Below are 23,275 nucleotides of genomic sequence, written 5' to 3'. Positions count from 1 at the left end.
TGGATTAGTTCAGCTCGAGGAGCTCTTCCCCCATGGGTCTGAAGGGACCCACAAGTGCCCATTTTGGAGATAAACATGTTTGAACCTATTATCAGTGGGTGAAGTTTCTTCCTATTACCAACTCCAATTAAAACAGTCCTCTTTGAATGTCCCCCCCACTCACTATTTTAATGACAAATCACTGATCTAAAGCTTGCAGACAGTGGGGAAATACCCTTTTTCTTATTGGTTTTTGAAAAAGTGTATACATAAAGTTCACTGAGACAAAAATACCAGAAACATACTGTCACACTAGGAAGATCTGTGGAAATTGGTCCAGTAAATTCAGAGGTGTGTCTGCTCTTAATCCAAGCGACAGTATAAGAATCATGCAGTGGTTTTGGTCAATGAAGGCAAGGCTCAACTGAGAATTTAACTCCCACTAATAAGATTGCTCTCTGAAGTTGAAAAGATTACCATGTGTGTGTGGTTTATTACTATTTATAATTGTAAAATCTACTGAGTCATGCAGCAAAATATGAAAAGGTTATTAGAATTGATGCAGCGTGGATGGCGTTGAAGAATGATTACATAGCAGTTAAATTATTTGGTGAAAATCACTCAAATTCAAATAAAACCTATACAAAATCCCATACAAAGACCTGTAACCACACTCCCTGCCACATTTACTAAGGGAGTAGCCTGCCTCGTTCACCAGCACCCTTGCTGTACTATATTAGTTTGTCACATGCAATGATCTTCAAGGATTCTCAAGTTAAAATTGTACATAGTTATTGCACTTCAAGATACAAAGACAGACAGCCTTCCACCACCACACCCAACAACAACAAAGTAAATTTAGCCTCTGAATTGGCTTCTGTTATAATTTCTGAGTGGAGAGAGAGAGAGAGATACTGGGGAATGGTGCTAATGTGGAATGTGCAGAGGACATCAGGAAATTGTGTCATACCTTAGAATCTACTGTCCTGCTTTTAGGTTACCTACCGCAGGATATGTTTATGTCTACTGGTGAAATCCGTTTTGTTAAGGGATGCTTGTCTTGGCAAAGGCCTTGGTCTCGCACATTCTAAGTAGGTGTGGGAGGACGTTTGGCTGAATCACAGTTGGCAATGTGGCAAACCAATGAAAAAAAAAAAAAGTTTAGAAGCATGACTGAAAAACGTCCTCTGTTCCACGGGCAACATGCCTCACCCCACTGCACCCAATGTGTCTCTCTTAAATATGCCTCCCCTTGGTGGAGAGAGTTTCCCAGTTTCTAGAAAAAGGGCTCAGTGTCTGCTGCAGACAACAAGGACCTCATGTTTGCTTCTCTCTGATCTTGAAGGGGAAGTATGAGTTCAATGGAAAGCAAATGACCAATTATGAAGTGTTTGGGGCCTGAGGTGGCTTTTACAGTCACTGTAGGTTTGGATTCAACTCAAGCATTGAGAGATGTCAGCAAAAACACCCACCATGGGGAATGTGGAATGCCACAAATCAGAACTATAAAAGTTACATTCTCAAAAGTCGATTCAGTCTTTTCATTCATACAATCTTACTAAAGCCAATTAAATAAATGTCCATCACTGCATTAATACAAGCTAGTGATGCATGTCTTGTAGAAGGAAGAAATGAATATGATTATGTATTGCCAAACCCTTCAAGTAAGTCTTAGACTAATGAATATCTTCAATTCAATCACGCTTGGTGGTTTTGCTGAATTGCTGTCTGCCTCAGTTTTGCGATTTTCATAGTCAGGAGGGAGTCCATACTCATCATCAACAGACTGACCAAGAATGACTTTTACTTCCTTGACTTGATGCCATCTTATCAATGTCAACCCAAGACCTAGAAATGAAAAGAAAAGATTATTGTTAAGTAGTAGTAAGAGTATTGTTAATGATTTTACAAACATGCACACAAAAACACACATACGCCACACCTTCTCTTATCTCAACCTACCTCTCAGCATGTCTATTGACGTTGTTGTGTGCGCATGGATACTCTCCTCCTGGTTGTGCTGGAGCTGACTCTGCGGTTCTGGGTCCTGCCCCGCTGCTCTGAAGGATAGGCCACCACCTGGGTGGATGATCTCTGCACCTGCAGACCCTCCGACTCCCTCATGTCCCTGGCCATTTGAGACAGCGTCTGGCCCGGGTTAGTCTGCAGACGCTGGAAGAGGCTTTCCCTGCTAATTTTCCTTTCTGGGCAGCTGAAGGTCAGTGCCACTCCAGACTCCGTCTTCATCTCCCTGGAGAAACCATCTGAGGTGCCGTCAAAGCAGCGCCCAATTGCGATCTCCTTGGCAACCCTGGGATTCTGGTCTGTGACTGTGTAGATGCCGTAGTTGTGTCCCAGAGGATCAACGGGGGCTAACATGGTGAATGCGTGGGACTCGTTGTTTTGAGCAACTGGAGGATGTTTAATGAGATATTCTTGTAGGAGGCTGTTGGTGCCGACCCTACGGCAGTTCCCCTGTGGAAGCACTGATATGAGGGATCTGTCCACTGCAGCTTGATCGAACAACATCCCGCTGCATTTGAACTCTACGCAGGCCGCTGAGGTGTTGGCCTCTCTCATGTCACGGGTGCTGCGTATATCTCTAATGCCATAAAGTTTGCCTTTTGTCTCACGGTGCGTTCCTCCCTTGTTCTTTGACCTGACCATCACTTCCTTCTGCCCGTGGATCTTCACCTTGATGAAGCATGCCCTGAACTCCTGGGGATTAGGCCACCAGGAGAGGTAGTCTCCTGTCCAGGTCGTCAAATCATTCTCCTGGAATGGAACAACATTGTATTCGTACTTGTCCTTTTCAACTCTGAAGAATCTGAAATGATTTGCATCAACAGGGGCATTTTCACAGGCTATTAAACTCTGATACGGATATATTGGCCCATTGGTCTCATCCAGATTATTAGAGTTAGGCTTTGCCAAGTTGATTCTAAAGGCTGTTTTCTTCAGGGCTGGATCCTCATGGTCGGAGCGCTGGTAGTCTATTTTATCCAGATATGGCTGAGACACTCCAATGATGTTTGGATTCATCTTGGGGGAGGAAGGAGCAGCCTCCAATTCTTCCCCACCCATGATTGCTGTGACATAGGCTGTGTAAGCATCAGGCCTCTGGGCGTCACAGAAAGCTGGTAAACAGGCCCCGTTATGTCCAGTTATGACACTGTCAAAGCGGCCCCATGCCCTGGGATTAGAGGAGTAGCCAGGCTTGGGTTCCAGGTTTATCAAGCTGATCACAACACCTTCCAGCTGCTCGGTAGAAAGGAACTTGTCACTCATGTAGGCCCGGACTTTGACATAGCAGCGTCGGTTTTCAGGCACATCCAGATTGAAGAGCCTGCGTTCTCTGATCTCCATGTTGCCTATGAGGAATGTGCGCTCCTCTCGTTTGCTCCTCCCATGGCCACCAGAAGTTGTCTGGCTGTAGGTAAAGTCACTCTCCTCCTCCCAGACTCCTGTGTCTGGATTTAACGACCACAGCTTCATTTTGGGGATGTGCTCCTGCATTTTGACATGCTGTGTGTCAAGAAGGACCTGGACTGCTCCAGCTCCAAGGACATCCTTGTTGGTCTCATCCCTGAAGTCCACAGAGAACATGCCATAGGTCCTCAAAGGGAGCATATCACCCTCATCATCCACAAAGTTGAGGTCGCCAGGAGCTGCAGCAGCTGTGGTGATATTTCTAGGGTCAATGAATGTGACGCTGGCTTTCACAGTTCCTTCATAGATCTCTCCATTTTCCTTATGGAAGGAATTGGGAGGAATAACTAACTGACCTATGGGGTCCTCTCCTTTAATTTCCCCTAACTCAATAGTGTTGGTCTCCGCTGCGTTGATATCAATTGGCGTCTGCTTTCTCATCACTTTCACATCATGGTAGATGGATCCCCCCCTCTTGTCAAAGATGAACACTTTAGGAGTGTCAATAAACTTCTGCGTGGGGTCGACAAAATTCACCACTAATCTCTGCGTGTCCGGTGTAATTTGTAACGTGAAACCTCCTTGGTATCCGGTGGTGCCCACTCTCTCTTTACCAATGTAGATGTGCCCAAAACGCAGAGGCTCATTATTGTCAGCTGTGACCACTCTGCCGCGAACTTGCACAGTAGGCTCCATACACTTCTGACAGCTGCACTCTGTCACGGCCCGGACAGGAAGGCTGTAGCTCCCGCAGTCAATTGTTCGACTTTCCATGTTTTGGACGCCACAGCAGGACCCAACTCCATCCCTGCAGCGCATATCGAAGTCCAGGGAGCCAGCGCATTTGTTGTGGAGGCAACGGCCAGCATTGTAGTACTTGGAATCAGTCCCAGGTTGAACGCAGTCCATCGGCAGTCTGATGAGATGGGTCTCAGGGGTGGAATTACATGCTGGTGTTCCTTTTGCTGTGGATTACACAATACATTACAAGTTAGTGTTGATGTTGACACTTACAGAACATAAGTTTACAATGTGTTTTATGATTTGATATGTGCACAATATAGTATGTTGCTTTATGCCTGTATAACAATTCCCCAAACTCCCATCTTGACAATTTTTGCTTTGGTTGTGTACAAAGGAATGCAGATATGCTGTTTTGTACACACGCTGATTGGAAAAGTCCTATTTCAGATACCCTAACTGAATGAAAAGCTCTCAAGCCTATAGGATTTTAATCATAAAATTAATCACAGGCTGCTATGTAATCACATATTGCAGCATGAACTTTGAATAAGACAAGGACCCAGAATAAACAACGACTTGTGAACTGTATTACTGTAAACCTGAGTATTTTCTCTTTTCTCTTCTCTTTCTCTCTCTGTCACTCTCTCTTTCTCCCCGTCTCTCTCACGCACACAATGTCTGCATGGCCTGAGAATACCTGTGACCGGCCAAGTTGGACTGTGAAATGTCCATGATGGGATAATTAGACATGAAATTGAAGAGAACATTTATTTACCAACCATCCAGATGGGAACTGGAAAGAAAGGATTATTGTTCACCCAGGTATTGGCAAAATAATTAATGTGCATGATATCATGGTCGAGTTTACAGTCCAGTATTCTTGTTAGACTCCCCATCTCCCAAATAAATCGATAATTGCAGACAGATGGATCCGTCTGATTTGCATGAAATGTCATTACTGTACGGCTGATGGCTTTACCAAGAACAGTTTGAACTTCCTTTGAAAGTAAAATATTTAGCTCTAAGTCACCTGCATGAACAGACAACAACAACAAGCTTTCACAGGAAGTCAAATTAAACTGAACACTTGAGTACAATGTAAAAATGTGAAAAGAAACTGCACTCTCCCCTAGGAATGAGGCGGGTTTGTCATTCTGCTCTCAGGTGTTGTCGTCCTTTTCACAGGGGGAGATATCTCATGCTATAATGACTTCAGGGGGTGCAGGGGTTCTTCTGAAGAAGCCTGGGACAGATTACTTTAGCACACTCCCATTCAGACCTTTTCTGTTGATCTGTATCTTGGCTAACAAGCACCTGGGGAATATGAGCAATCTCCCACACGGATGTGGAAATGCATAGCTGTCTGACTCGACCAGGAGAGAGAGAGAAAAAAGGAAACAGAATTTATTGACAATCTTGGATTTCACTTCAATACTGGGTGTTCTGGAGAGATTGGGCTTGAGGTTTTACAGTGTCTGGGGCCATCTCTCACAGTAAAGAATCTGTGTTTAGAAAGGAGCGCTTTCAACCAAAGTAAATATAATAAAAACTTGCTCCTAGTGCAGCCAGATTCTGTGAGCCCTGCTATTTTATTTTCCCGTTTTCCTCATGTATAGTGTTGTTTTTTCTCTCAATGAAACAGATAGCCCATTAACCGACTTTTTTCTCACTCACTCAGTTGTAGGACACTGTGGTTTTGTTTCAATCCTGTCAATGCATAGACTTGGTTCATGGATCACTTAGTTGGAGCTTAGGGTTGGCATTACTAGAAAGAGTATATTTAATCTCCATGGCAGCTTTATATTACTTTCTATTAGGAAATGCATTGCGCCTGTTCGCTTTTTTGTGAGTGGTTTTACTTTAAACTTAACCTGTGTAGGATTTTCACTAAATATATCACTGTCAAATGCACTGGGCTGACAACCATGTAGACCCTGTGAGCTATAGTCATAACATAGTGAGCTATCATAATTAATTATTTATCCCTCATGGCTGATTATGATACATTACAATTTGCATTACATTACAACTTACATGTGTGCCATCTACTGAAAGTGAAATTTGTATGTCTTATTGATCCTGAGAACTCCCAGCTTCAACAAAATCAGATCACTGGTTCTCCTGTTTTTAAGGTTTCTAGGACTGATATGTGTCATCAATATATGAATGAGACAATTCCTACACTTCTTCAACTACATAACTTGGTTAACTTGATGGTGGAAACATCACTAACTACACTGGTAGTATGAGATCCAATACATACCAATTACAGTAAGGAAGGCTGGAGAGGACTTGATGCTGCCTGCATGGCTGCTGGCTTTGCAGTGGTACTGTCCTGACTGCTCAGACTTCAGGTCTCTCAGTACAAGGTCCTCTTCATACTTATACACCTTCCTGTCCAGCAGAGTCCCATTGTGATACCTGGAGGGTTGGAGATGAAGACAAATAGAGACAAAGAGAGAGAAAGTCAATTTAAATGTTAGCAGAGATAGACACAAATAAAATGTATCTTGGTACAAATTGCAAATATATGCTCATCCAATGTATCAAAATAAATTACAGTACCTGGTGTAAAGAATTGTATTCAATTAACTATCTGTAATTTGTATTTTCAAAATACAAATGTTAAGGCAAAGAAAAAGTGCAGCTCTTGTTCGGGCGCATAAAAATCTCTTTCACTGGGTTTTCATTAAAATTGCTGTTTCAGCCTCATGGCCTTCATCAAAATTAAAAACAGAACAAAGACACAGGGGCACATACATAGTTTCTATCCTAACTAGAAAGGCACTCGGAGAGCGCAGACCTCCGCCAAGGTTCGTGCTATTATTGCTTGTTCGTGAGTCGGATCCGGATCCACTCCAAAATTTAATGGGTTCTTCCTTAGCCCATGTTACACCCTTCCATGAAGTTTCATGAAAATTGGGCCAGTAGTTTCGTAATTCTGCTAACAGACAAACAAACAAACAAATGGCACCGAAAACATAACCTCCTTGGCGGAGGTAATTATGTGTGATGTGGTGCAGCTGGCAAAATAGAAATGACCATTAGCAGAAAAAAAAGTGGATGAATCTGAATTGGATACTGCCTATTTTATTTTTTAGAAAACATCTGGTGTATTCTAGAAATTACTGTAGTTTGAGTATTTTATAATAAAAACACAGCTTACAAAAGTATCTTGATTTAAATGAAATCTTTTAACTACAGCCAAATGCAAATTAAACAATATTCAAAAGTAATCAAATACCTATTTTAGATACATTTAATAAAAAAAATTCCAGAAATAGATTTCTGGAAGGTAGAACGTCTGGGATTTTCTGTGCTCTGCAAATCTAAAAAACAGTCATCTCACCAGTAATATTTGTCGGGTGTGGGTGATCCTGTTGCCTTGCAGCACAGCAGCACCCGGCCTCCCTCGTAACGCACTTTGTCCTCGGGGTGCTTCACAATGTATGGCTTTTCTGTAGAAAACAGATGGAAGCAAATCCTCAATACTTCACTCTCATTGTTATGAATGGCACCGCAGAGTCTTCAGACCCCATAAAACTCAATCAAGCCTTACACTTTAATCTCACATTGGTCTCCATGCTTATGAAAAAGTATTGGTGAGGGAATTACAGTTTCAAATGCCACACAGGTGAAAACCCCTTTGTTCAGTTGCTTTCCATAAAACCAAGTGTGTGTAACTGCTCTTCCAATATCATTCTATATTGTTGTTGTGACAATTTGTCATTTTGTTTCCTACAGTCTGGGAATATAGATGATTGGATGATATGATTGGATGCCTTCCTGGCTCTGTAGGACTGTGTTAATGAGCGTCAGGATACTCATTCTCATGGGAATCACTGACATTATAGCTAACCTGCAAATTCAAAAAGACTCGCAACACTGTGGCAGCTCCCAATATTTTGCTTACTTTATTCTACATTAAAAAAATATACAACGTTTCGAGCCCTCACGGGCTCTTCGTCAGGTAGGTTAAGTTCAATCAAAAAGGAAGAATAGTGGCCTAATATAAAAAAAGGCCTAATATTTTTTGATATTAGGCCACTATTCTTCCTTTTTGATTCACTTTTTCGATAACTTAATGAGATAATTTCTTCATATATATATATTGCTGTCGTTGTTGTTGTTGTTGTTGTTGTTTTCCTTTTTCGGGGGGAGGGGAAAAAACTTACATCTATGACCAGTGAATCATGAGATTGTAGTACCCCTTAGAACTTTCCAATATAGAACTAACAGGCCACATGTATATAAATAAATAGGCCCATCTTTATACTGTGAATGCTTTTTGATATGTATGTATAGTATGCTACCTACTTAGGTGAATTATACTCAAATATAAATTAATTGAGTTTTTTTCTAACGATGGTTAATCAGGATTTCCGGGTTATATATATATTTTTTTCTATATTTTTTTTCTAATTTTTCTTTCTTTGTAGAGATTTCATTGTGTTTTCCATGATCACACCTATGGGTGGGACTTACATCCATTCTGTAAATGAGGAACACCTGAACCTGTCTGATTCATTGCAAAACCTACCTGACGAAGAGCCTGTGAGGGCTCGAAACATTGTATATTTTTTTAATGTAGAATAAAGTAAGCAAAATATTGGGAGCTGCCACAGTGTTGCGAGTCTTTTTGAATTTGCATGAAGTAACTATTTCGACTCAGCACCTGGAAAAGAGATGTGCGTGTGCTCACTCTGACTTCTCTATTATAGCTAACCTGTACATTAAATAAATCACCTGTACACTTAACTATAATAGACCTTGAAACTGCTTTATTTTTATGGTCACTTGGGTTCAACAAAATCAGCTCAAGGGAAAACAACTTACAAGTGAACCTTCTATCTTTTAGCTTTTAATAACTATAGTTCATGCCCACGCTCCTTCGTCCTCACTGAGACTCACCAGCTGACTTGAGGACAGCCCGTACCCAGGATAACCCTGTGGTGTTACTGGATGTGGAGGCGACGGCCGGGGCAAACCTCTCCTTCCTGATGGAGAGCAAGGTGGAGCTGGAGGAGCAGACTCCCGGGAGCCTGAACTGGCCGTTGGCATCCGTACGGGCGCGGATGATCTTGGGCCGGTTGGCCAGCGCCACCCTGGCCCCCGCCACAGGAACGCCAGTCACACTGTAGACTTCTCCTTGCAGCACGTGGCCATCACACACACAGCGGCTGCAGTCCTCGCTGGGACGGCCCTCAGTGCACACATGCTGACATTTGGCTGTTGTGAGATAGAGAGAGAGAGAAAGGGAGAGAGATACATGAACACAGGCAGATAGAGAAAAATACGTTACTATGTATCATTTACAATGACCACAATATATTATTTTCAACATCAGTTTGAATTCATATCTCTTCATATCATCTGTGCACCTTCTACAGTACCTGGGCATGGGCTCTTCCCACACTTCTGTATTTCCACAGGTCGTCCAATACACTGCACTGTCTCCGAAGTCCTCATACAGGTCCTCCTCCTAATCCTACGACCTCCGCCACAGGTCACTGAGCAGGTCCCCCACCGACCCCATGGACTCCATTTGGCTAATCACACAGGGAGACAGGAGAGGACAATATGAGTTTGAAATTTAATCCCAAAATGAGATACATCCCATTAGACAAAAATGGCACTTACTTACCATGGCAAAATAATTGCTAGCATAAAGTTAAAGCACATTATGGGTTACTGTTAAATGTATGACCCATCTGAAGACCTTTGCTTACAAAAACAGTTTTTGAGGGTGTTTTGAAATATTGAATAATGACTTTTAGATACCAAATGTTTTTCCCAAAGTGCCAAGGCAAGCCAAGAAAGGGAAAAGGAAAGTACCTTTTCACTGCCAGAATCATCACCAAGTATTAGAATTTATTCACTCTAAAAACACTATTACGTTTGTTTCTGTAATTCTAATTAATGAATAAACGAATCGGAAAGAACAAGAGAGCAGCTAGATGTGTGGACCTGTCATGCCTAGTGGGGACTTGACAGTGAAGCTCAGTGTGAAGAGTGTGACCTGGTTGTCATGTATTTGCTCTTCTCCCCAAGTGGGACAGGCAGAGAGACGTTAGGTGACAGCCCTCCGCTGATCAAAGGCCCTGGAGCTCTACTCACATCAAATGTGCAGTCAATGAGAATGACAGATATTATTAATGGGGGTCCTGGTATTTCATGACAGATCTTTTTGGCAGTGGATAAATTACTCTGATTGTCCCAATATGATGATGACCTTGAAAGACTAGCTTTGATGTCGTAATGAAGGGGCTGTCATTGCCAAGAGAAGTTGAAATACCAGTCTAGTCTCAGCGGTTAACAGTGTTTTATGGCAAAATTTCATTCAAGTTTGAATTTGGTCTTCAACAAAACTGTTTATTTGACTGTAAATTGATACAAATAAGGATATTCAATTCTATAGACGAACAAAAGTGCTATACCAGCTGTGTTTCATATGTCTATATAATAATGTGATACTTTATTGATCCCCATAGGGAAATTATTTTTTCGCTTGAACCCTCTACAGGCAGGTGAAGAGAGTGCAGGGTCAGCTACAAAACAGCTGGAGCTGGATTCAGTGTCTTGCTCAAGGACACTTCAGCAGGAAAGATGCCTGTCCACATAGGGGCTTGAACCTTGGTCCTCTAGTTCAAGTTTGTTTATTTATATATAGCCCTTTATCACATGCATATCTCAAAGGACTTTACAAAGAATGAGCCTAACTAGATCTAACTGATCAACAATAGAACAGAGTAATATAGGACAAACACCAGGAAATGCACAAGACACAGAAAAGCAGATTTTAGCAAGACTTAACAGCCTACCTATTCTACATAACCAACCTACCCGGCACCACCAGCCTTAGACCCTCAGTGCATACAAGGAAAAACTTCCAAGAAAACCTTGTTAGGAAAAAAAATGGAAGAAACCTTAGGTGGGAGACAACGAGGGATCACCCACCGGGACGGCTGAGCGTGCAATAGTGAACAAGAAAACAGTGACAAGAACATGGACAATGATAATGACATGGGGAAAACAGAAAAACAGATGAGGCAGAGAGATGGAAGGTTGAAGGCTGGTTGAAGGACGGTCTCCCTTCTCACTACGGCACCCTGCTGCTCATTATATACATGTGTGATGTCATCACAGTGCATAACGTACGGTAGTTTTCTGGCACGTTGGAGCCTCACCTGTGCATGGAGCGGTGGCACACTCCCTCCTCTCTGAATGATGCCCCTGGCAGGCCGGTACCAACAGCAGAGGGAGGGGCTGGGTGCTCACACACGTCCTCTGGCGGACCTGGATGCCGACGTCGTTACAAAGCGTGGTGGAACAGGGACCCCACTCATTCCAGTCAGTCCAATAAGCCTGGACTGAACACACACAATGGACAGTGGCTTTTTTAGCTAATTCAAACCATCATACCATACACCTATTTGACCATTTATGCAAAAAATTAAAATCTCATTATTTTAACTTCCTGGAAAACAAAAAAATCTTCAGTGGGGACTTTCAAATAAATCAAATGAAATTGCCTTTTTCTCCCTAAGTGATATCTCACTGGTTTACACTTTTGAATGACCCCACCCTGCTTTATGTCCCGCATTATCACATTAAGGAAGCAGGATGCTTTCAAAATGCTGTTTCATTGTCACTTTGATGAGTGAACTCATTTCACGGCAGGAAATATACAAACATAGCAGAAGATAAATGGCTTTAGAGGGTTTATCACTGTTGACTCTTCACTGTGCCCAGTGCACATAAGCCTGCATGTGAAAATCCTGTGTGTGTTTGTCTGCATTTCTATATGAATATTCACATCTGTAAAGTGACAATGTGTGCCGCCCTGAGCTGTGGTCAGCGCTACCTGGGGGACACTGGAAGCGGACATGGTAGTTGGAGCAGATGCGTCCGTAGGGCTGCTCCTTGTTGATGCACCAGAAGCCCTTCTCCAGGCTGGAGTGGACCACTTCCCCAGTGTCCGCTGCTGCCACCCAGTCGGTAGTGCGGGCCTCCATGGCCGTGGGCCGGGCACAGACTCTCTCTCTGTAGTAGAAACGGATGGCCTCCAGGCGCTCGTAGTCTCCATTCCCCCCAGGATGGTCGATGTTGAACCATGATGTCCACTCTGTCACGCCTGGAGGTGCATGGAGGGGAGACATGTGTGAAAACCACAGGAGTAGGGGGATTATTCATCAGGGGCAAGAGACAGAATGGAGAAGAAGGAAAAAGAGAAGAAAAAAAACATGGAGGGGAGGCATCGGTCAGGACCAAGAGGGAGAAAGAAGGAAGAAAATGGTGAAAGAGCGGGGAAGGGTTACAAAGTTTAAGAGGAGGTCTGCTACTGCCATTTGAGACTGAGTTCATGCACCCCAGGGAGGTCTGCATTATCCAGGTTCTTTCCAAACCCCCTGGCTTGACAGATGAGGCACATTGTCTAGCTTTTTGTCTGCCACATGTTCTCACCTCACAGCGGTTCCACAGGAGGGATGTGAGGAAATAACTGTGTAGCAATGGATTAGCACCATACTGACAGAGTATCTTTTTTTCACTGAGCAAATGCATTGCTTCACTCTAATAAATGATGCCCTTGGGGGGATATAGGGTGAGGTGGTGTGTAGAGATGGAGGGTTTGCTTTCAGAGATATGTGCTGTAGCCGGCAATCTGGATACTGACTAATACTGGCGCTGCTTGTTCAATTAAAAACAGTTGTTAAATCATCAAAAGCCCATGCTTTTCAACTCAAGACGACAGACATTTAATTCTAATTCCCTTTGCCTGTGGCTACAACACAGTGTGTGTTGGCTCAGATATTAACTGTGACAGAATGCAATGAATAGTCAATCAGAGTGAACTGCTCTCAACTACATTTAATGTTCCCACATTTCTGTGTCACTGGGTTCCCTAATTTAATACACATTATGTTCTTTGAAAGGATGTGGGCCCAAATTATCCATATGGAAAGTCAGTTATAATAAAACACTTTGGCCTTGTGATATAGCCAACTTGAAGTTAATTAAAATATCATTGCATTGTCTTACAGCCGCAGGCTCTGGTTCATACTGTTGTGGATTCGCACCTTGCGCTGAAGCATTTCATAAATCTGAAACTGTTTGAATAATGCTGGTTTATCTCTGAGTGATACAGCATGGTCATATAAATGTTATAGACTATATAATTAAACTACAGGTTATCAGAGTGTGGCGTAATCCACAGATAAATCAGACATGAATGACTGATGGATACGGTACCTGTAGTCTGTGTGTCAGTTAACCTGTTGTGGGCCACTTTCCTGTTCCTGTCTGTCTGGCTCCAGGTCCTGAGCAGAGTGCTGTTCCAGACTGGACCTGCACACAGTGAGGAAAACAACAGGAGGTAAAACACAGAGATGAGCACACAGATGACACCAGCGCACTCAATCTCCAGTCCAAATCCCTGAATCTATTTCTCCCCCTTCTCTCTGAAAAGCTTGTTTTTGAGAGTTTCAGTTCAATTATAGTACAGGGAACGCCTGGGTTTGGAACGGAGAATGAATGATGGTTCATTCCCAAATGTTTTATAGTTTGTTTCTGAGTCTTGTCTACAGCACATTCCACTGTTTTGCCTCAGTGTCTGTTTACTTTATGTATAATATCCCAAGGACGTGGGTGCACAGGGAAAGCCCATGTTATCCAGTGTGTGTGTGTGTGTGTGTGTGTGTGATGCATCCATGAATATGAGTGCAGTTGAGTCTGATGCGAACAGTTGTTGACACTTGAACCCAAATTATAATACATTCCACATACAAAACCACACACGCATACACACACACATACACAGTGACAATGCACACACATTATATTGTGCAGCAGTCTGAGCACGTTCTGCTCTTTGATCAAGGCACCGGGGCTTTCAGCTTGAAGTGAGACACTCTCATTACAAAGCCTCGGTCCGCATGGAAAAGTACTGCTGACGCTTTTTCTCCATTCTTTACTCTTTATTCTCTCCATCCCTTTCATTCTCTTATTCATTTTTTTCCTTAAGCCTTCTATCCTTTTTTATGCGCTGTTCATCTGTGCTGAAACAATCACTGGGCCAAGGTCTTCTATTAAAAGAGTGGACAAAGAAATGGAGAGGCAGGGAGAGCCAGGCAGTTAGGCACACAGGCAAACAGACAGACAGACAGACAGACAGACAAATAGAAGCAGTATAGGTTTTTACTTTTAGTTTTTTTGAGCCATGTCAAAGAAGTCCCATCCTGTGTGAGTTAGCATGCCGATGTCTCAGTATATTGTCTGCAACTTTTATATGATCAGAATACTCTCCTTCATCCTTTCCTTTCGCACGGCACCCTCCTCCTCTTAGACCCTTTCATCCACCTCACTCCACTACTTCCATCTCCTCTTCCTTCCCCCTCTGCTCCCTCTCTTGCTCCTTCTCCTCCTCCTCTGCCTGCTGTTCCTCCTCCCTCTTCTCGCTCCTTCCCCGTCTCTTCCCCTCCTCTTGCTCCCGCTGTCTGCTACTCCTCTTGCCTCTTCACCTCCCTCCTCTGGGTCATCCTGTCCCTCTTCCCCCACCTCCTCCTCCTCTCCTCCCTCCTTGTTAATTGCCATACTTCTTTTCATCCTTCACCTCGCCGTCCTCTCCCCTGCTTCTCCTCCTCCCGTCCTTCCTCCTCCTCTTGGATCCGTCAGCAAGCGGCCGCTAATCAAGCCCCAGCTGAGACAAATCAGTGCATGCAGAGTCATCTGTTAAGCTGCGGCTGAGCCAGCAAACACAGCCAAGTCTTCACTTTAGCCTGCTCCGTCTCCTGTCACAGAGCACACACACACACACACACATGCAACGCACAACACACATACCTGCACGCAACTTGCACACCCATTTCTTACCCAATTCATTTTTATGATCCTTTTGACACATGCATCTGCACACAAACACACGTATGCATGCACACACACACACACACACACACACAGCATGTCACTCTTATATCTTCTTTCCACGGGTCAATGCTGTCTGGCGCAACATTTTGACAACAGCAGATCCTCATTCCTACTGTCTGCCTCCCATCCAGCTTTCATCTCCTCCGCCTCTGTCTTTCTCCATCTGTCTTTCTCTCTCTCTCTCTCTCTCTCTCTCTCTTTCTCTCTCTCTGTCCTTTACACTCTCTGTGTATGTGATCCTGTCATTAGACGCACAGCAAGGCATCCCCCCTCTGTGATTACATACTCTCCCCATTTGAGGCTGTGCCAGGCGTCATAGGGGCCACTATTTCTCAACAGTATCAGCACACACACACACACACACACACACACACACACACACATACATACACACTTACACACACACACTCTCCCTTTTTTCACACATCCACTTTAAAAGGCATCAGCACAACAGCAAATATAAGATGAAAGCAACCATGACCTTTCTTGGACTGAGAAAGACATTCACCCTGACACTCATTGTTAACTTTTCAATTTATTAGGCATGTGTTATGTTTTCTCCCATGCTTTGAAGTATAATGAATCATTTTCCTACAGTACCAGCTTTTAATGTTTTCAAAACCGTCAGCTGTTTGCTTGACATTTCATCCTGGAGTTTAACTCGGGCTGTGCGGAAAAAATAAACGTCATGGCCCATGACAGAAATATTTTGAGGAAAAAGTAGCTTAAACAGCCTCTCTATATGTGCGTGTGTCTGTGCGAGCACTTAGTACTTTAGGAGGGACACCGCTGAGTTTACGATCAGAGACTCCCAGCACCGAGGCGAGCATCGATCCCAGTCCCTGCTGGTTTTACGGCTCACTGCACCTCTTTATTGTTACGCCAAACCCATTTATTTTCAATCCTTAACTTCTATGATAGATTTTGCAAAGCGGGATGGCTGCTCAACAAAACAAAGATAGACTATACAAAAATGCATTACATAAGTTTCAGTTAAAGGCTGATCCAACAGGTGTTTGTTTATAGGAATGGACAATCAGCAGACCTTCATGGTGGATTTTTATGCCCCTGGCTTGAAAAACCATTGATAGCTTTTCATATCAGCTATGATACATTGGAATGGCTGGATAAACAGAAACAAATGTTTCCACACTGTTTCTGCTGGGCAGATGTGGCTCATGCAGGTTCTGTAACGGTACAAATCCAACCAAATAGTTTTTGCCCGTTTCTCCTTTTGTCTCCTTGGTATTGTTTCCCTGCTGATTATGATTTACAGTTAAACAAAAGCTTTTTTCTACCACATTATTGCACAACAGAAAATTTCTGTTGATAACACACTAAATCGAATTGAAGTACAACAGTTTACAGTGTGGCTTTTTCAGTGTGATAGCGTGATCTCATGAATTCTATGAGGAGAAACTTTAACAAACTTTGTTAAGAGAAAGTTGGGACACAAACAACCCGGCTGTGCCACTTAATTAACATTGATTTAAATAGCACCCAATGTCAAGAGGCTCCCAATCACTTCAGAGGCTTCGGAGCTACTGTTGCATGGAGTCCCAGACGTCTTGTGGATAATTACATTCCAGCACCTACTCTGAAGTGGATCCAACTTTTTTTTTTTTTTTTAGGAAATCAAAAAGCAGTTTTTAGTTTTCTTCTCTTGTTACATAACAAGTCTTCCGCCCTCACACCAAGACAAAGGACTGGGGATTTCACAGCCGAACCATTTGGCTTGTGATTATCACTTCAAGATGTTTGATAATGAAAACGAAACAGTAAAACATTATTAGGGTCATTTACGAGGTGACTAATGGTATTAGAAGGTTAATAAAGGAACACAAATCAGCTACAGTAGACTGCAGATGTTTGGGTGGTGACTTCAGTTATGGGCCTGGTTCCCACTGCAGACTCACAGACCTTATAGTTCTTTTGAATGGCATGTTAACACTTTATGAATTTTAAAAGCTGGAGATTTTACTGTGCACTACTTCATGCAGCTGGTACGTGACTGATTTTACCTCATCAAGAAGCAAGTTCAAACACTGTTTTTCAAGCCAGAGGGAACAAAGTTAGAACTTATGATTTCTTCTTTCTTGTTTAGACAAATCCATCCTCAGGTGTCCTGCTGGTTGAATAGATTGGTGTGCTTGTGTGGGAAACCCATTAAAATTGGTTTGGTTTAAATTGGCCCTGCCACACATCTCTCTCCTCTCTTTCCTTCACTACACTGTCTGAAACTCTAGTGCAATTCTGTGGGGATAGTGGAATGCACATTGTCTTTAAAAAGACATATCAATTTTCTCGTACAGTTTCACCTTTGACATGAACTCCCACACTCAAGGGCTACAATAAATCCTTAGTGAACCTCACCATGACCCTCATAAACCAAGGGCAGGGTAACAAGATACAGTAAAGTGGCAAAATATAGCAGAGGCGATGGAAACAATACATTAGCAAAAAGAACTAACTGCGTCTCTGGGCTTGTTAACAGCTAGGTTCTACATATAGACATATGGCATGAGTCTGGGCCTCTTAATAAACCTGAATACCAAGCTATGCCAGTGTCATCCTTTGAAATCTCAGTTTCGGATTAGCATTTATCCCACACTGCAGGGATTGTCTGTCTATACCCACCCTGAGTTTGCACCTGATAGTGTTGTGACAACTGCAATCCCTATTTTAGACACAGCGCTATTCAAGGTGTAGGCTTGGATTTAACATGATTTACGTCACAGTGCTTCATTCTGAAATACAGCTTGTGTGCTTCAGTTACAGCCAGGCTACACAAAGGCAAATCATCTATTAATAATCACCAGTGCCCTTTCCAAAGGGCAGTCTTTCTCTCTCCATCACTTTCTAAGCGAAGCGGGAGTTTTCCAAGAGTAAGCACATGCTGCCTTTGCCAGAGGCTAATAAAAAGCTGCAGAAGAGAGGGAGGGGGAAACACAGGACTTTATGAAGTTGCACCCAGAATGGTTTCAGACAGATTAGAGAGGTATCGTTGTGCCAGATGTACGTTGGCAGAAAGACAGGCATAAACCAGCAGGTCTGGACCTTGTTTACGATATTCCACATCCTTACAAGAAGGAGAAAACACCCCCTCTCCCTATATTATGTAACATATTGGACAGTGAGGCTCGCTATAAGAGCGAAGTTGTATTTGTTGATGCAGCTTGTCTTGCCATGACCCGGCCCTGTACTTAAGTGCAATAGCAGGAGTGTGCTGTGAAGTGTTAATGCAACTGGAAACATCTGTCACAGAAGTCTAGCCCTTTTGAAATTTAGGTAATAAGGAGGTATTTGTTCTAAATCAGAGGCTAAAGGATTAGCGCGAACCAGTGGGATGAAAATTCAAGTCTGCTCCTCTCATATGAATTAAGGGATGTGATGTGTGTGTGTGTGTGTGTGTGTGTGTGTGTGTGTGTGTGTGTGTGTGAGTAGAGAGTAAGACAGAGTTGTGCGTGTGTACGTGATCATTTGATTGCCATGTAGTCATGTGGAAGTTGTTTATGTGTTTGGCTAGCTTTTTAGTTGAGGTGTGCTCTCTCTCTCTTCTCTCTCTGTCTTTCCCTCTCTCTCTCTCTCTCTTTTCATCTCTCACATCTACAAAAAAAGATTGATTCCTAGAGCATGTGTACCCCATTAAAATCAGCAATTTTGCTCCTGACATTAACTAATGATGAAAATCAACCATGAGGATTAAAAAAATAAAGGTATAACACTGGCTTTGTGTTCTCACCAGAAGGTCTTCACACCACACTGTATTTCCTCATTGATGCTATTAAAGATACAACTGGGCGGCATTGAATTTCCCCATTAAAAAACGTCTGGAAGTCCTTGCTTGAACTTCTGCACCTCTGCAAAGGTACAGCGCCAGGAGCTGGAAATAGCTCAAAGCAGCTGATATAGCATTACACTAAATAATTGTACTCCACTTTTTTCCTCACACATCCACATATGTGCATCTACTCACACACACAGAACAGAGAGAGAGAGGGAGAGAGAGAGAGAGAGAGAGAGAGATTTGATCGGCCTTGATGTTGTCATTTATGGGAATTTGCGCCTTTTACTTTGATCCCTTATAATCCCTGTCTCAGTCGTTAAAGTCGGCAGGATAGACAGGCAGGCCTGTGTGCAGCGACTGGACCAGACTGTGGTCAGCATCTGGAGAACTGGCCCTCCTGTCTGACTCACTAAGGCCCTCCAGCTCCTCACACACACCGTCTGCCTGTGTCTTGGCCTGGCAATCATACAACAACGGCTATGGGAGAATAGGATAGAATAGAAGAGAATGAACATCCGTATAAATGGAGGCAAAGTAGCAACTGCTTTTCGAGTAAGCTAGAGAAAAAGACGAATTAATTATCCCCAGTGGCACAGGTTGATAGTGCACTGGTACTCCCACAGCATTACAGCCCATTTGAGTCGAACAGCCTGGCTAAGCAGAGCGGGACTTAGCCTGAGCAGCGGTAATGCCTCACTGTTCCCCTTCTGAGTTACACAGGGCATTCAGCAACAGCTGCCGCCTTCAAATAGGAAAACAGCTCATAAATCTGTAAACTCTGAGGGGGATGGAGAGAGTGACGGAGAACAAGGCGAAGAGAGAATTTGATGGAGTGGGGGAGAGAGAAATAGGTGGAGAAAGGGGGAAGAAGGAGTTTGATGGAGTGAGGCAGAAGCAAAGAGGTGGAGAAAGCGGAAAGAGGGAGTTTGATGGAGTGAGGGAGAGACAGAATGGAGAAAAGTGGGGAAAAGGACAAAAAACTTGGGAGGAGAGGGGAAGTTACTGGAAGAGGGAGATAGAGAGGGGGAAACGGAAACAAACAGACAAAGATAAACAGAGACAAACAGGGGCAGAAGGAGAGACTTGATTACGTAGTGATGGACAGAATGCAGCAAAGAGGGCAATCAGAAAAGTAAAGAGTGACATATTGGCTGATTGGACAGGGGAAACGAGGAAGGTAAAGTAATTTCACCTGTGCTCCCTCTCCCTTCCTTCATTCCTTTTTCTCACTGAGCACAAACCCAGCATGTGGGGAAGTGGGTCACTTGATTCGTCATTATTGCTATTTTCCAAGGTGACTGGGTTTTATATTTTGGGGACTGCTGCCACTGGGTTTGAGGGTGAAATAAGGACACATGCAAAACCACCTTACTGTAAGGTGTGGTCAAACTGCTAAAGGAGTGCGTTAGAAAATATGAAATTTTACGATACATTTTAAGGGAGTGTGTGGCTCTGCATGCACCCAAGGCAGCACATAATACTCTGAGAGTCAATTTGAATTACCACTGTTACACTAACTTTCCTTACATACACCCAATGTGTATGATATACTTCTCACTAAACGGCATACAGCCTCAGTAAGACATCTGTTGCTCTGTCTGCAGGTCTCTGAGTCCAACAAGTTTAGGGTGTATTCACACTATTCTGCTTTTTTTCAAACTGCCTGCTCCTTTTTTACGTTCACGTTAATGGGGAACAGCCGTAGACGGATAGCGGCGGCTTTAGAAAAAGCACTGCGACTAGCTTCTTTCAGGCAGAGCGGAGTGCTTTCTAAGGGTGAGAGCAAGAGGGGCGCTCATGATCCAGACCGCTATTATCAGGACGAAGACGAGGCAGGGTATCATGCAGGGTGGGTAGCTAGCAGTTTACCACAATATCAGCAACCAGAATGAAAATCGAGAAAGTGTCTCGGACAAATTGGGATTAGCTGTTACTCTGATTTTAAAGAGTCAGCATGGAGCGCACTGGCTGTGCTGTGGGAGTTTGGGACATAAGGCCTACTGATGGCTGATAGTGGCAGCTACTGCAGCTAGTCGTTATGGAAACGAAGTGTGTGCCGCACGACCCGCTTTTCATTATCAGCTCAAAATGTGGTTGAGGCAGGGCTTTTTCTACTTTAAAAAAAGTGGAATACTACACCCTTAGGTTAAACATACAGGCAGACAGCAAGCAGTGTAATCACTGAGTTAAGAGCTTTTAACCTCCACTGCACTGCAGCCAGATGTTGTTGATTAGCCTGGAAGTGGAACGTGCTGGTGACTTAACATTAGGGATTAACAACTACTGTGGTGGTCTATAAACCAAGACACACACACACACACACACACACACATACACACACACACACACACAAATACTACCCTTATCATATGACCTCACCACCAGACAGTTCTCCACCAGTCCGACACTGACATCCTCTGGGAAATGTCGTCAACTTCGAAAAGTCTGCAGTTATGTCACTTAATGGTCAGCATGTGTGAGTTGTCATACTATGTTTGTTTTGTTTTTGTTTGTTTGTTTGGGTTTTTTTTTTTTAATCATTTTTATTATTAGAAATGACAAGGCAGATACAAATGAGTTGAAAGTTGATCACTCAATGGAATAAAGATATTGCTTTCAGAGGCACAAAATTGATCTTAGTGATTTCCAGTGTTGACTTTCTTTCAGCAATATTTTTGTTGGCAGTTCTACAGATTTATATCAACTTTCTGTGAATGTGTCATCATGGCATCCACTTTTGAAATTGGTAATAACAACAGTTGAACAGTCAAAAACTATCTTCACTTACCTTGAGCCAGAGCCACTGAAGCCAGGAAAGATAGCAGGACTACCACCTTAGTTAAGTCCCACATGGTGCCACTCTCTCAATTACAGATGATCTCTCTTTTTCTCTGATCCTCTATGGCATAGACATAAGTTGGAAAATTGTTGAGTCTTCGAACTCGCAGGTAGCTCTGAGAGTCGGCCGATGGGGTCCTCAGGTGCGAGTGATGCTGCTGGTAGAGGAGAGCCTTGTCGCTGCTCTTGCTCAGATGAGAGTTGTTGAGTTGGACAGGAGCACAGGAGTTTTAAAAGAAGGGGCATCGTGAGTGCACACCAATCCAGCCCCTCTCTGCTCGCCATTGGCCAATACAGTGCAACATCTGGGTCCCCCATATCAGCTTCCAAAAAAAGGTAATGGTATGGAGGGGGGTAGAGAGAAAGAAACAGAGAGAGAGAGAGAGAGAGAGAGAGTGAAGAAAGTGTGTGTGGGTATGAGTAGGGGCGGGTGTTTGTGGGTGATATTACTTCAAATAAAAGGGTGTTTTCCAGTAATTCCACCAGGGAATATTTCATAAGTTCTGACTTCTTTGCAATAATATTTCCATCTTTCCGCACTTTGTAATACATTGTTTTCTCCAAGGTAGTTAAATTTACCCTCAGAACAGGTGTGTGTTTATGTGTGTGTGTGAGTCTGTGTCTACCCGTGTTTCCATCGATAAGGCTGTATCTCTTTTTCTGTGTATGTCTGTGTGACTGCATGACACTTGAGGACGCTGAGTGCTGAAATGATGGATCAGCAGGAGCTCTGCATTATCAAAACCACATGAATTGTTGCAGCTTTTCCACTCCACCTCAGAAACCTAATGTACTTTGACTGACGGCTGCTCAAACAAGACCCGAGCCCATTTACAGTGGTATTTATTTTTGATAGTTCCAAATATATGAAACTGGTTAGAGAGACATAAATTATGTTTCTGTCATGCCATTCATCATAATAACTCAAGGCTATTCTAGCTACAGTCTTAATCATCCTCAGAGTTTCGAGCTCTCTCATATAATGTTATGTCCTTTGTTGCGTCACTTGGGCCTCCCCCCTCTCTCTCTTTGTGTGTCTCTCTCTCCGTCTCACTCTTTCTCTCTCTCTCTCTCTGTATCCGTCTTCCTCATACTCTCTCACCGGCACAAGACAGCGCCAGATGCTGCGCTCCCTCTGGTTCGACTTCTGGTTCAGTTTTGTAACTTTTTAACAGTCGCTGATTGCAGGGCGATGCGCTGCCAAAGAGTGGAAGTGGCGTCATATGGCATGCCATTCAGGAAAAACTCTTCAAAACACAGACACGAGACACACTTATGAGGTGCAATGCACTGAGGCTCATTTGCACCGTCTGAATCATTACAGTTTAGGAACAAGGCTCGTAAAATCCTTGCAAAATTAAAGACGTTAATTGGATTTAGCGCTTTCACAAGTCCGTGGTGAAAGCACATTTAGACTCAAAATTTAAGAAAGTGATACGGCAGGGGACTATTTAAAGAATTTATTTTCAGACTGAATCCACCTCTTGAAAATGCCATCTGTTGTACTCAGGCTAAATAAATGGCTGGTAAATGGTAAATTAAGTTGTTTTTAACATACACTTTTGACAAAACACT

The 23,275-nt window shown here is 43.2% G+C and overlaps 1 protein-coding gene across 1 annotated transcript; it reads right to left on the bottom strand.

The window, feature by feature from the left end:
- Nucleotides 1-1,953: 1,953 nt before the first annotated feature.
- On the bottom strand, nucleotides 1,954-21,714 carry cilp2 (cartilage intermediate layer protein 2). The gene is made up of 9 exons (XM_071521537.1): nucleotides 21,651-21,714; nucleotides 13,402-13,497; nucleotides 12,017-12,286; nucleotides 11,340-11,522; nucleotides 9,546-9,701; nucleotides 9,064-9,381; nucleotides 7,502-7,610; nucleotides 6,416-6,573; nucleotides 1,954-4,373 (listed from the first exon to the last, which is right to left on the bottom strand). Exons 1-9 carry the CDS (start codon nucleotides 21,712-21,714, stop codon nucleotides 1,954-1,956), a joined length of 3,774 nt encoding a protein of 1,257 aa, XP_071377638.1.
- Between the last annotated feature and the right edge of the window lie 1,561 nt (nucleotides 21,715-23,275).

The sequence above is a fragment of the Centroberyx affinis genome, unplaced genomic scaffold (genome assembly GCF_046629955.1).
Source record: "Centroberyx affinis isolate AG114_WGS23_722 - 3 ecotype Tasmania unplaced genomic scaffold, CSIRO-AGI_Caff_v1 ptg000893l_1, whole genome shotgun sequence".
Classification (NCBI taxonomy): Eukaryota; Metazoa; Chordata; class Actinopteri; order Beryciformes; family Berycidae; genus Centroberyx; species Centroberyx affinis.
This window is presented reverse-complemented; position numbering and strand designations above follow the sequence as displayed.